At 39.7% G+C, this 12823-nt stretch overlaps 1 protein-coding gene across 1 annotated transcript; it reads right to left on the reverse strand.

Annotated features, from left to right (window-relative positions):
• Positions 1-1316: 1316 nt before the first annotated feature.
• LOC116180133 (NFX1-type zinc finger-containing protein 1-like) lies at positions 1317-11420 on the reverse strand. The gene is made up of 6 exons (XM_031499991.1): positions 10396-11420; positions 8456-9016; positions 8138-8401; positions 5212-5440; positions 4365-5141; positions 1317-2135 (listed from the first exon to the last, which is right to left on the reverse strand). Exons 1-6 carry the CDS (start codon positions 11347-11349, stop codon positions 1375-1377), a joined length of 3546 nt encoding a protein of 1181 aa, XP_031355851.1. The 5' UTR covers positions 11350-11420; the 3' UTR covers positions 1317-1374.
• Positions 11421-12823: the final 1403 nt, after the last annotated feature.

The raw sequence follows: 12823 nt of genomic DNA on the forward strand, positions 1-12823 counted from the left end.
CGAATGAATGAGTTGGGGTCCCGCTTAGTCGTACATGAGGGCGCTGGCTAGGCCCGGCCTCACTTGCGCAGGGATTCGCTAAAAGCGTGTGGCGTGTTCTCGTTGTGACCTTTTGTTTTGTTAACAATTTGGGGTATCCTTCCTATGTGAAAGGCTCTTCTGAGAGGCCAACTCCTAGCGATTTCATACAATGTTGACATGTCATGACCAGAGCAACTAATGACTACTCGGTGTGGGATTTGGACTGGCCATCCAATATCCAAACCTATTATATGAATTTATTGTAATGTTTTAATGATTGTTTTTGTTATGTGTGTGTAATATTTATTCTTTAGGAATTCCAGTGGAGCCTGGGATTCGACATTGTATTGCTGTACTTGACAACATGCATTCATGCCATTACAGATAACTAATTTTGCTATCAAGTTCAATATTAATTTGTTGACTAGGTTTTTTCTTGGTCCGTTCTTTTTTTCCCAGCCTATTTTTATATTTGTACTCGGTGAACTACCATTTTCTAAATTTAATCTTGCAATGCAAATTATTTGGATTAAATCTCCGTTTTTAAAGCATGTACTTGTTTTATTTGTATTCCTTACTTGATCCTCACTCCGACAAGCAACACATTATCTTGTAGCGCAGAACATCCCACCTGTTTTTTTCCTGTGTCCGTTCCTATGGGAACTTCAGTGTTTTACTAACTCAGAAACTTTTGCGGACATACGTCAAACTACTCCCAAACTTTCATCGCACTCGGATAATAATAATAATCGTTAATGTGCATATACAGGGTGGCGACTTGCGTAACGCATCATAGGGATTTCAATGTAAAATTCATAATATGCGATTATTGGCTCCCCAAATTATTTTAGAGCAAAAATGTATTAAGGTTTTTTGTAGAAAAAAAATTTTTACGTCAATCAACCGTATTAGTTTTCAATTTTTTTCATATACACGGAAAATTGGAAAAATAAAACCTCCATTGTTGCTTAAAATATCATTACAATAACAAACACAAATATGCAAAAATTAACTCTTTTTGCTATTAGAATTATTACCAAATGCATATAGCACATGAAAACTGTGTGGTGGGCGGTGCTTACTGAAGGCTGAAGTACGTCACAATTGGCAACGCATTTCTATTGGTCGTAAACCTAATGAAAATCTGTATCGAAATGACTGTAGCAAATGTTTAATTTAATCAGTTAAAGTATAGGGGTAGAAAAAAAATGTTTAAATCAGGTTCGTTTGTTTTAAACATGTTATGAAAAGAAAAGGGTAAAGTGGGGGTGCGGGTTGTCAACAACTCGCTAAAAAAAACTTCATAATATTCTATTAACGAATCGTAAACATTGTGAATAAAAAACACTAAAACTAACCATTGAGGAACCCTTCAAAGTTAAACAAATTATTTGCAGTCTCTGACCACGCGGCATGAGCGGACCCATCGATTTCGCCGGCGTGCCTATTCGTCGACAGCAACGTATGGCTGTGTCCGCCTATTGCGACGCCGCATTCGATGCACTTCCCCGTCTGCATTGCGCCTCCGCACTCGCCGATGGCGTAATAGTGGCCGTTCGGACACTTAAACCAGTGCCCCTTGGCCATTTTCATCGCCTGAATCACTTGCTGTCGTTCGATCTGCGAAACGTACGTTCCCAGCTCCTTGCTCAGATAGGCGATATTTTTCCCTATCTCCTCGTCGGCGGCATCCGAAAAAGGGGAAATGGAAGCGAGTTTGTAGTAGATCGTTTCGTATAGCTTCTTATTGTAGGAGTTTCCATAAATTTTCGCTTTGAAGACCTCGTCACTTTCGGATATCTTGAGCAGTTGCACTTTGTGAGAGAATCGGTTAGTTTCCTTGCGTATGTCGGATATTTCTTGATTGGTCATCGTGTTCCCCTCGCGCGATAAGGAATTCAGCAAAAACTCCATGTCTTCTATGGCGACATGTATGACAGTTGCGGAACCGAGTTTAACAGCTATGAAGGATTTGATGATGTTTTCCAGTACTTGCATTTTCGATAGGTATATCCTACTAAGGCTGGAATTCAGGGTGATCTTGCGTCCTTTGTGTACTACTTGAACCGAATTTTTTAGATTCTTAACGATTTTCTGGAGTAGGAGCGCGGAAGCTATCGTAATTGAAAATGTCAGAAGATTATAAACGAAGCATTCCGAGGAGTCGCTCGCTTTGTTACGTTTACTTTGGGCAAACGCGACAAAATTGCCATAGATAAGCACACGGTAAGCTCAGAAAGTAGAGGTCCGTCCAGGCGAATATGTGGGGTTCACAAATAAGCAACAACAAAAAAGAAAACAGTAAAAGTAGTCCAGATAGACGCCACTTAGTCTTCAATAAATGTTAACGAGAGAAAGAAACAATAATTGATGTCACAAATAATGGTGGTTTAATGCAATGATCTCAAAATATCAAAAATAGGACACAGTAATATATAGATCTGCTATGTAACTATTTGAATTTACAGTATTCCTGAATAAAAAGAGAATGAACACGTAGTCAGGGAAAGTATAGGGTGTCCCAAAATTAACGCAAGATTTGAATTTGCCGCCATTTGTGCGGTGAAGTGTTGGCAACCCTGAAAAAAAAGCAATTTGACAGCTAACTTCGTCAACTGTGAAGAGATTAATTGAAAAATTCATGGAGACTGGATCCGTTGGAGACACCAAACACACTGGTCGTCCAAAAACAAGCCGTTCGAATGTGAACACTATTCCGACCATATTTTGTATGAAATTTTCGAACTGCAGCCGCCAAGCTTTCACTATTTTTGAAATATTCTTTAATAATGAAGACACGTTGTTCTATCGTGTAACGCTCAATTTTTAATAACCCTATACTGTTAGCTGTCAAATTGCTTTTTTTTCAGGGTTGCCAACACTTCACCGCACAAATGGCGGCAAATTCAAATCTTGCGTTAATTTTGGGACACCCGTTATTTATCAAAATACGCTTCCGCAGAAACAATGGAGTGAATTCCAAACAAAGTAATAATCACAATTCGCTAGTATCGAAAATCAAAATGTAATCAAACATTAAAAGGGAAAAACGACAAAAATAACTAAATTTACCTTTGAACTTCCGGTCGCAACCTGTTGAGCTCAAGAGGACGCGAAACTGCAAATCTGTAAACAGACAGACACACAAAACAAACAAAATAAGAGGGATAATGATTCGCGTGGCCCAATTATCGCATAAGCAATGTATAACGTCTGACACGAGGGGTTATTCTTATACGTAGAACTGCAATCAATACTCAAAAGAATTCCAATGACTTAACGACAAAAAAAATTTAGTTTGACTAAGGGTCGGTCCTTACAATCATTATGAGATATTTAAAAAAAATGAGATTAAGTTTTAAGAAAAATACCATAAAATACACAAATAACTAAATCGCTATTTAATAGCAAAGCAATCTCATCAATTCAAATGCAAACCAACTCACTTCGGAGCAAAATACATAACGTTAACTAAAAATCGTAGAAATTTACTTCGGGCAAAGTCTCGTTAATTTTAAAAACTAAATCACAAGCAAAGGTAGTTAATATGAAAGATAAAATACAGTAAATTAACAAAAATGAATATCGGAGTAATAAAAATATGGTGTCAACAATCATCATAATTGGGTCACCAGTCGAATTCGGTGGTTTAATTTCGCTTGAAATGGCGGGTAATTCTGCAATCGGTAAAGTAGAAATATCTATGGCGGTTTTGACTTTTGACAACATTGCGAAAATCCAATCAGCGTTTCCACTTAGAAACATCGATATTGATAGCACAATCGGGTAGATAACAAGGAAGCAATTAGTAAATCAAAAGTAAGAAGTAAGGACGAGGCAAAAAACGGTTATTCAAAGTAACAAGATAATTCGTATTTGATAACATGCCGTAAACGGCCTTAAATTTGATAAATCCGCAAAAATGCGTCAGCGAAGATTGAAAGTAAAATGACAAGGGAGAAACTTCACTTAACACAGCGCCAGTATATCCCAAAAATGGCAGACAAAAAATGTCAAGAAACTTTAATTGCGTGTATCTTCTGTACAAGTAAAAATCGAACCTCGCGTTTTCAACAAGGACTGCGCGCGCCGACAGGAATGAGGGAAAAACGCACGACATCGAAAATCATAAAAGAAACACGAAGATAAAGAACGATAGGCAAGAAGAAATCTACTACGGGAACAGAATACACTATTCACAATTAACAAATGGGTTAGAAGATAATCGCCTAGATGGCGTAAGGATTGCTATATAAAGGTAAGAACGTTCTCCTTCTAGAAGTATTTGAATTATTTCACATAAAACAAAGCGAGCGACTCCTCAAACAATTCAGTGCACTTACCGGGCATTTCATTTGTCAGTTTTTCTAAATCATTCATTTTTCCGAGTAACTCGGCGCGTTTCTCCTCATTTTCCTTGACGTTTCCAAAAAATTTCAGCTTCACAGCGTATACGTCCTGCAGGGTTTGCTTTATGAAGCTGCTGTAACGCTGCGTGGATGTCAGTGGGGTTTTGCACTTCGGGCAGCACTTGTACTTTATGGCGTTACCATCGTCCACCGTCATCCACTGATCCATTCCGGTACTTTCTACGATGTGGCCACACTCGTCGAGCAGAACGAATCTTGCGCCCTCCTCGTCTTCGGTGCCGAAAAACGTCTCGGTTAGATCGTCGTAGTGGCAAACCCGGCACAGTGGGGGACAAGGATCCCCGCAGAAACCGACGCAGTCGTGTCCACATTTCAATTTTTTCTTGCACGGATTTGTACAGGGTGCCACGGAACATATGTCACCGCATCTGTTTGCACAGTCTGAGTGTATGCAGCGTCGTTCGCAACTTTCGGCGCATTTAGTGCAGGGTTCGCCGCACTGCTTGCCACAAATGCTGTGCGCGCACTTGTAAGTGCACCTAAGGTTGCACGGTTGGCATGCTTCACGACATGGAAACGGACATTCGTGTCCGCAAACTAAAATACGTCCGCACTTCTGATTGCAAGTGGCATGGATACGGCCCTGCGCACAAGAGCCGCAAGTTCCAGAGCATGTATGACCACATTCCAAAACCGCATTACATGGACTATCACAGAATCGAAGCAGCTTATACGAGTTTCCGGGAAGAACTACAAACAGTGATTTTAACAGCAGTTTTGTATCGTGTATGTTAGACTCGAATTTGACACTAAACTTTACCTTTAGTTCTCAGATGACATGCGATTTTAAACTTGTGACCACAGTCCGCAATCTTATCGTGTTCGACCAAGTGCCCGCACAGTTTAGTGCACGGTTCATTGCATTTGGCCTGGCAAACGTGACCACAGTTTAAAGTAAGCGGACACTGTCCGGTACAGCGATCTCTGCTAGGTGTTTCGCTGCATTTCACCTTCACTTCATGATGGCACACGCTCAATTCTTTCGCGACCTAAAAAAGAAATTCTAAAACAAAATCGTTCCAAGGCACGCTGTAAAGAAATTCAAAAAGATTTTTCCTGTGTGGTGGGTACATATGGTAGCGGATACGCATCGCACAACAATTATCAGCAAAATCAACACGGCGCTGTGGGGAAAATCATCCGCACCGTCAAACAGTGCTTTATAAGGCAGCAAATTCTTTCTGTCGCGAGCCGTCCTATAGTCAGCAGTAGGTCAAGGCGAGCTGTCCTATGGTGAGGCAAATTTCGACGACGAGACGATCTTACAAAGATACAGTATTAAATTAATTGAAATAATTCTCGTAGTAATAGAAAAACACCTCTTCGTCCATTATATTCTCCTGGTAGCCAGAAAAATTGTACAAGAGTTTGCCTCTGTTTTGATCAGCTGATTCGGAGATTAAAACTATACACTATAGTGTCGATCGGATCGAGTGGCGATCTTGGAAACCAAAGAAGATACGACGATTTGCGTTATTATCATGCTTTAAAGAAATAGGCCAGTCAAATTAGGAAAAATAGCGGAAATAATTGAAAGAAAGCTGAAAATTGGTATAGAGGGTATTAGGGCTTGTATTCGAACATAATAAAAGTCGGGACCAAAACTCCAATGGCTCGAGCCGCCATCTTGGAAAAAAGGTGTTTTTTCCAAGATGGCGGCTCGAGCTCTAGGAGTTTTGGCCCCGACTTTTAGTATGTTCGAATATAAGCCCTAATGGACCTCTATACCAATTGTCAGCTTTCTTTCAATTACTTCCGCTATTCGTGGAAATTTGATCTAATTTGACTGTACTAAAATCCGAAAGATTTGCTTTGTATTTTTTTCTGGTGTTATTGGAACGGAAAAATCATCATAAAACTTTATTTGTTTATATGGTCCACAAAAAAAGAGCACACTGTATTGAGTAGCATTTTTTTATTACGAATACAACGATGCACGGCACACACAAAAAAAACAAAAGTTGAAAACTGTTGGTTTCAACAAGATGGTGCACCCGCGCACAATGGCTTAATTGTGCAGAAATATCTATCGGACAACTTACCTGGAAAATGGAAAATTGTATTCGTAATAAAAAAATTCTACTCAATATAGTATGTTCTTTCTTTACAGCATATTTTTTATATATAGAAAAAAATAAAAAAATAAAAACTAAGTTGATGATTTCTCCGAAGCGACATATTGTATTAAAAATCTCTCAATGTTATCTTGTAGAGCTCAAAAAGTGGTAATCAGAACGTGTTTTTTATTTTTTTTATATCTGCTCCAATAAGAAAAGAATATTTAAAAAATCGGCAAGTTTCGGTTTTTCTGTGGTATCTTCGAAAGTAATTGGAATTTTTTGTTTCCTTTAAAACATGATAATTACTGTTTAATTGCGCAACATTTCCCTAATTCTACCAATCACACTATTGTAATCTCTAAAGTTGGGCGAAACTTACATAAATGAAATAACAATTTTAGCTGTGAAAGGTTTGAGGTAATGGCGGTTACGGATGTGACCAAGTAGACGACTTTCAATTTTCGATCTTGTAGATTCTTTCTTGTAACTAGAATTTCACTTAATGCACCCAATACGCGATTTTGATTAACACACGGCACCCGCCTATGGAAATCAGGTTCGAAGGACCAAAATTATGTGTGCTAATTTACTGAAGCTGTGGGGTCCACAATCCCACTATGATGATTCGCGATATTGTAGAACTTTGCGGCGTCTTAGCCAAATAACAAACGTGATACAAATGAAAGGTTTACGGCATTTAATTGATAACAAAAAATTAACGTTGCATTGAATATAGAAAAGGTGTTCAGTCATTAAAAACAGATTCTCCGTATATTTCGGGTGGGTAAAAAAACACCTGTAACCTACTATATTTTAAGAAATTCTTAACAGACATCCTTCTCTTGGACACAGCGTATAGTGTATGGAATATTAACATAAGAGTAACCAGGGACTGGAATGTATGGGATACCATTAAGTACAAACGGAATCTCCTTTTTTCTGGGGGATACACCTCAAAGTCGCTTAAACGAGCAAAGTTATGCAGAATTTTATTTTTTTCAATCATTATCAGTCAAGGATTTATTGCCATAAGAAACTCTTCTTACGTTACAGCCACCTGGGTTTGTGGTGGCACCTAGAGAGCATCGTGTAAGTAGTTTAAATTTGTTGTTTTTTGTGTTATTTAATGCAGTTAGTAATCTCTGCATTTCTTTATGATTTACTTATGTTTTGTATGCAACATTTTATTTTTTTATCATTTTCAATATTTGTTTTTGAAGTTGACTTGATTTAACCTCAATGATGCATCACGTGAATGAAAATTGCGGTTAACTTTTAATTGTTTGAAACCATAATCATTTTTGGTGTAAATGTTTGCTCAATTTGATGTTTGTATGGACATTTTTCGCCGTGAAGACAGTGACAGGGATGGGAAATACTGTAACCGACCTAGTTACAACATCCAAGGCTCTGATTGATTTTGGATTTCAACTGTAGGCTTGGATATCTCGCAACAGTAATCCGTCTCAAGGGTAGGATCCTACTAACAAAAGCTTTTGAAGGGAATAGCGATTCTGTTGCAGGGTTAGTGTAATGTGAAGTCAGTGTAGAACCTGGGGGTTATGAAAATATTCACAAGCATGGGGAGGGGCCAACTAATATCGACAACCACAAGCTTTCTCTTACCATAACTCTACAGTCCCCGCACGTTTCTGAACATTTCTTCTTGCAAGCATGGCCGCAGGGCAGCAGTCGGCGGCACGCCATTTTGCACACAATTTCGTTAGGATCCTCATTGCACGGAATCTGCAATCGGTGAGTGCACGTCGTCCTTCTCTTTTCCACTATCACCTCGCATAACGAACATTCCTCGCAACAATCTCTTTTGCACTTATGATCGCCCGTCGAGCAACCTTTCGCCGGTTTTTCGCATTTCTTCCTGCACACGTACTAAAAGAGTGAAGAATTAATGGCACGGGCGGTTCCCGAGTCGGTATACTGTACAATTAGATGGTCCGGGTCATCACGAATGTGACAACTTAAAGAACATGCGTGCCCGCACGGTTCCACACGTACCGTACATGGGAAAGGGCAAATGTGAACATCCACAGGTGTATGGCACCGCTTATTTGAGTCAGTATGTCCACATGGCAATTTTGCAGTGACCAGTTGCATACACTTAACCGTATCCAAATCAGTTGAACAAGTAAGGCTAATAACGTGAGAGCATTTTAGTGTCCTTTTCATTAGCACCATGCATGGGCCACATTCTTCAAAGCACATTTTAGGACACACGTGCTCGTTGTCGCACAAGATCCTGGTGCAGTTGGCTTTGCAGGAGATATTTTCGTGCTGCCTGTCGATGATGTGGCAAACCTTTGGGCAAACATGGCCGCAATTCATTATGCTATCGCACATTGTGTTACACCCCCCTTCGGATACATTTTCAAAATCTTTCAAATTCTCTATTTCGGTTACATTCTTCGTATGAATTTGACAACGAAGGCGCAATGATCGTCCCAGAGAGTTCTGATCGACCAAAACCGTCTTGATCTTCGGCCAAATCTAAAACAAAATGCTCAAGAAATGTTTTTTTTTTAATAAAAAAATGACTACAAGCTATGTGCCGTAATTCCTGTTCACCTACTTGCAAAATTAACTTCTAATTCGATAGTCCCCCCTTCCCCAGGAAAAGCAAATTCTATTCCCCCCCCTTTCAACGGTGACAATCTCCCCCCACTTTTTGTTCTTGGGACTATTATAATCTTATCCTTCTAAATTGCACAGAATGTAGGGGGGGGGGGGCATTTTTGGAAAATTATGTTAAAGGTGGTGCAAAGGAGGATTGAATAACCCCCAGGATTCTCAAGGTGCTTTTCTAGAAATGGCAATTAAAGTATCGCCTACTGAGGGGTACCTATTCCACATCCCCAGACCTAATCTAGGCGATAAAGACATCTAACTGGACATTTTGAGGTGGAAAAGAAAAAAATGGTGGAATATGTTCAGTTAGGTGTCAGAAACAACATTTTTACGTGAGTAAATGGTGCATAGAAATACTTTGTTTTACAATGAATATTTCCTCACACATGAAAGTTGAAAGTGAAAGGTGACTTTACGCCAACTCTTCAGTTACCTATCTCGTATGAAATTGCACGAAGAGCATTTTCAGCTAAAAATATTTCATCTAGCCCTAAAGGTCGCGATATATTTGCAAAAAGCCACGAAAATTTATGATTTTCGCCTCTTTTATGAATTTCCTAGGCTAAGAGGCACACCTAGGCTAACTTCTGAGTATCTACCTTGTAAGAAATTTCACGAGGAGCATTTTCAGCTAAAAATATTTCATCTAGCCCTAAAGGTCGCGATATATTTGCAAAAAGCCACGAAAATTGATGATTTTCGCCTCTTTTATGAATTTCCTAGGCTAAGAGGTACACCTAGGCTAACTTCTGAGTATCTACCTTGTATAAAATTTCCCGAGAAATATTTTCAGCTAAAAATATTTCATATAGACCTGATAGATCGCGAGATATCAGCCAAAAAGAGCGAAAACATGGTTTTTGGGGGATGGTGGGGTGGCTGGAGCCTTTAGCACAGGGTCTGGGGGGTGGGATTTTTAATATGTTGTTTCCGACACCTAACTGAACATATTCCACCATTTTTTTCTTTTCCACTTCAAAATGTCCGGTATGCCAATTTTACAGTCTCTATCACCTAGACTAACCCCCCAGTAAGACTCTTCTCCGCAAATCGTTTAGATTTCCGGACTTTCATGGTCATTTTTGGAAATAAATTTGAAGTATTAGGGGGGAGTATGAAATTACTCCCACCAAAGGAAGATTTGAGTATCCCCTTTTTTAAACAAATCAGACCGTCAAATTCGAAGGCGAAAAACCGAACCGCGGCACATTACCAGTGACCAAGATCTACTATTTGCGTACCTCGCTGGCTTGGCAGAGCAGGCTAATGTTTCCCATGATGTAGAGACCCTCTTTCGCCCGGGAGAGGGCGACGCATACTCTATTATCGATTTTCAAAAAACCTATATTTCCCTCGTTGTTGTTTCTCACAAGGGACAACAGGATAATTCTGCTCTCTTCTCCTTGATAATTATCCAGCACGGCGATACGGACGTCCTTCAGTAAATGAGTGAAACGTTTCCGTTCTTCCCACAATGCGAACATTTGGGCGGAATACGCGGCTAGGATGGTTATGTCTTCGGGCTTGTATCCGTTTAGAATTAAATGCCTTGCCAATGCAATTATATAGCTCACTTCGTGCCGGTTCACCTTACTATCGTGCACCTCTTCCTCTTTGTGATGGTGGTCAATAAAATACAAGTTGAAGTCGACTCCTTTAACGTTGGGAAAATTTTCAACGGAAGGATGATTGTCCAATTTTGGATAGACGGCGGGAACAATTAATTTGGCAATTTCCGGCCTCATACGGTGCTGCACTCCGAGCGTATGACATTGTATGTTGTTCCGTACCATTCGTTCAAAAAGACTGATGCCCAGTTGGTACTTTACCTCCATACGATAATTTGCAGTGCTCGGTTTGAGCTGTTGGTGATCGCCTATTAAGATTAAATGCTGACAGTGATTGGTTAACGACGCTATAATGTGCGCTTCCAGAACTTCGGCGGCCTCCTCGACTATCACAATTGGCGAGCGCAAACTTTGAAGAACCGTTTGAAGACGAGCCGCACTGGTCGTCGTCATTCCTACGACTAACATTTGCCTCATGACCTCGACGTCTTGAAGGTGCTGCAGTTCTATATATTGCTTATAGACTTCTCTACGGCCACCTTCGAGTACAGTCAGCTGCCGAACGAGGTAGTTCTCGTACAGGTGCAGCCAATGGAAGTAGAGCGTCCAGCGGTCGTTTGCACTCATTTCTGATGGATTATTTAAATTACATCCTTGAGGTCTATTTTTTACGGTGATGTTTCTGTACTCCTCGAAGCGGTTCTAAAACAACAACACATCCGACCTAATCGCAAACAAGAACAAATGAAAAATCTTCTTATAAATAAGCAGTGCGTAGTCTGCGCATGCGCACACTTGATGTTTTAAAAATATGCGATAATCTTTGCCTCTGCTAGAAGCATTGTGGTGAAATTTCAAAAAAATATCTCTATAAATAAGCAAGTTGACATTGGCGGCAGTCCGCGCATGCCCGGGCAACATTATCATCAAGTTCTGTTCTTGGTTGCGGTGCCAAGAGCTATAAGCTACGGAACGCAAAAAAAAAAGAACGACAGTATCTTGAAACTGTAGGTGTAGTTAAGGCCTCCGGACGGACGGAGGATGGGCCAAAACAGCGCCTTCCAAAAACGCGCAAAAAAATACAAGAACATAACGTACCTTAGAATTCCGAGGGTTCGAGCGCATGGCGGCAATTGTTTGTGGGGCGGATACCCTACAATTGAAATAGCAAACCGTCCCAATAAATAAAAGAACCAGTAGTATTGGGCAGATATAATTTTCTTTCCACTAATAGGAATAATAACCAAAAAAAAGTATAGAAGGAGTAAAATACATGCTCGTGATAAAGTAAACAAAATAGGTAAGGATGCGGGAAAGTATGCAGATTTAATATAAGCATTGATTACAAATCTAAGTATACATCGATGTGTTCCATTAGTATAATTAAGGCCAGTTTACTATAGCCACTACAACTTGACAACTCCCATTAAATTCACTGTGTTGATCAATAGCTACAATTGATTGGTTGGTCTCAGGTTCATTACAAGTTTTGATAGTACCTACCTACTGCATATTTGACGAGATATTTGATGAACATTTTCCGGTGCAACCTTTGGTCGAAATCACAGTCAATGAAGCGTTGTGAGCACAAAAGTAAATTTCGAGAGCTGTTCTTGAGATATATTTACAAATCTTAGGTAACCATTTTGCTCGAAGTACTGGTTCGTTTGGAAAACTAAGAAACATAAACTAGGTCCCTACAACCTAGGTCCCTACAACCTCGCCTACAACATGATAAATGACATGTCTTACCGATGAAAGGAATTGCCCTGTTTCTTCCCTTTATGAGAAATTTTGCATGATACGCAGCTAATTATTCTCAATTCACAAAATTGCGTGTGATAAAAACACTATGCGGCAGTTAGTTATTTATATAAACCAGAGCACAAACCGATCCGAAATTATTAGGTACTGTAAAATGGCAAATTTAATAAAATTTGAATTTGGTGGAAAACTGACAGTGACAGGACCCGCGTTTTCATATGTCAAATAATGTCGGTCAAAATGTACCTTCACGGGAACCTATCCACGCGAGTGGCCTCTATCTGTGGCAACTTCCGTCTACAAAAATTCTTACCCCCTCTACCATTATATTCCCTCC

Source organism: Photinus pyralis, unplaced genomic scaffold (assembly GCF_008802855.1).
Source record: "Photinus pyralis isolate 1611_PpyrPB1 unplaced genomic scaffold, Ppyr1.3 Ppyr1.4_LG9, whole genome shotgun sequence".
In the NCBI taxonomy this organism is placed as follows: domain Eukaryota; kingdom Metazoa; phylum Arthropoda; class Insecta; order Coleoptera; family Lampyridae; genus Photinus; species Photinus pyralis.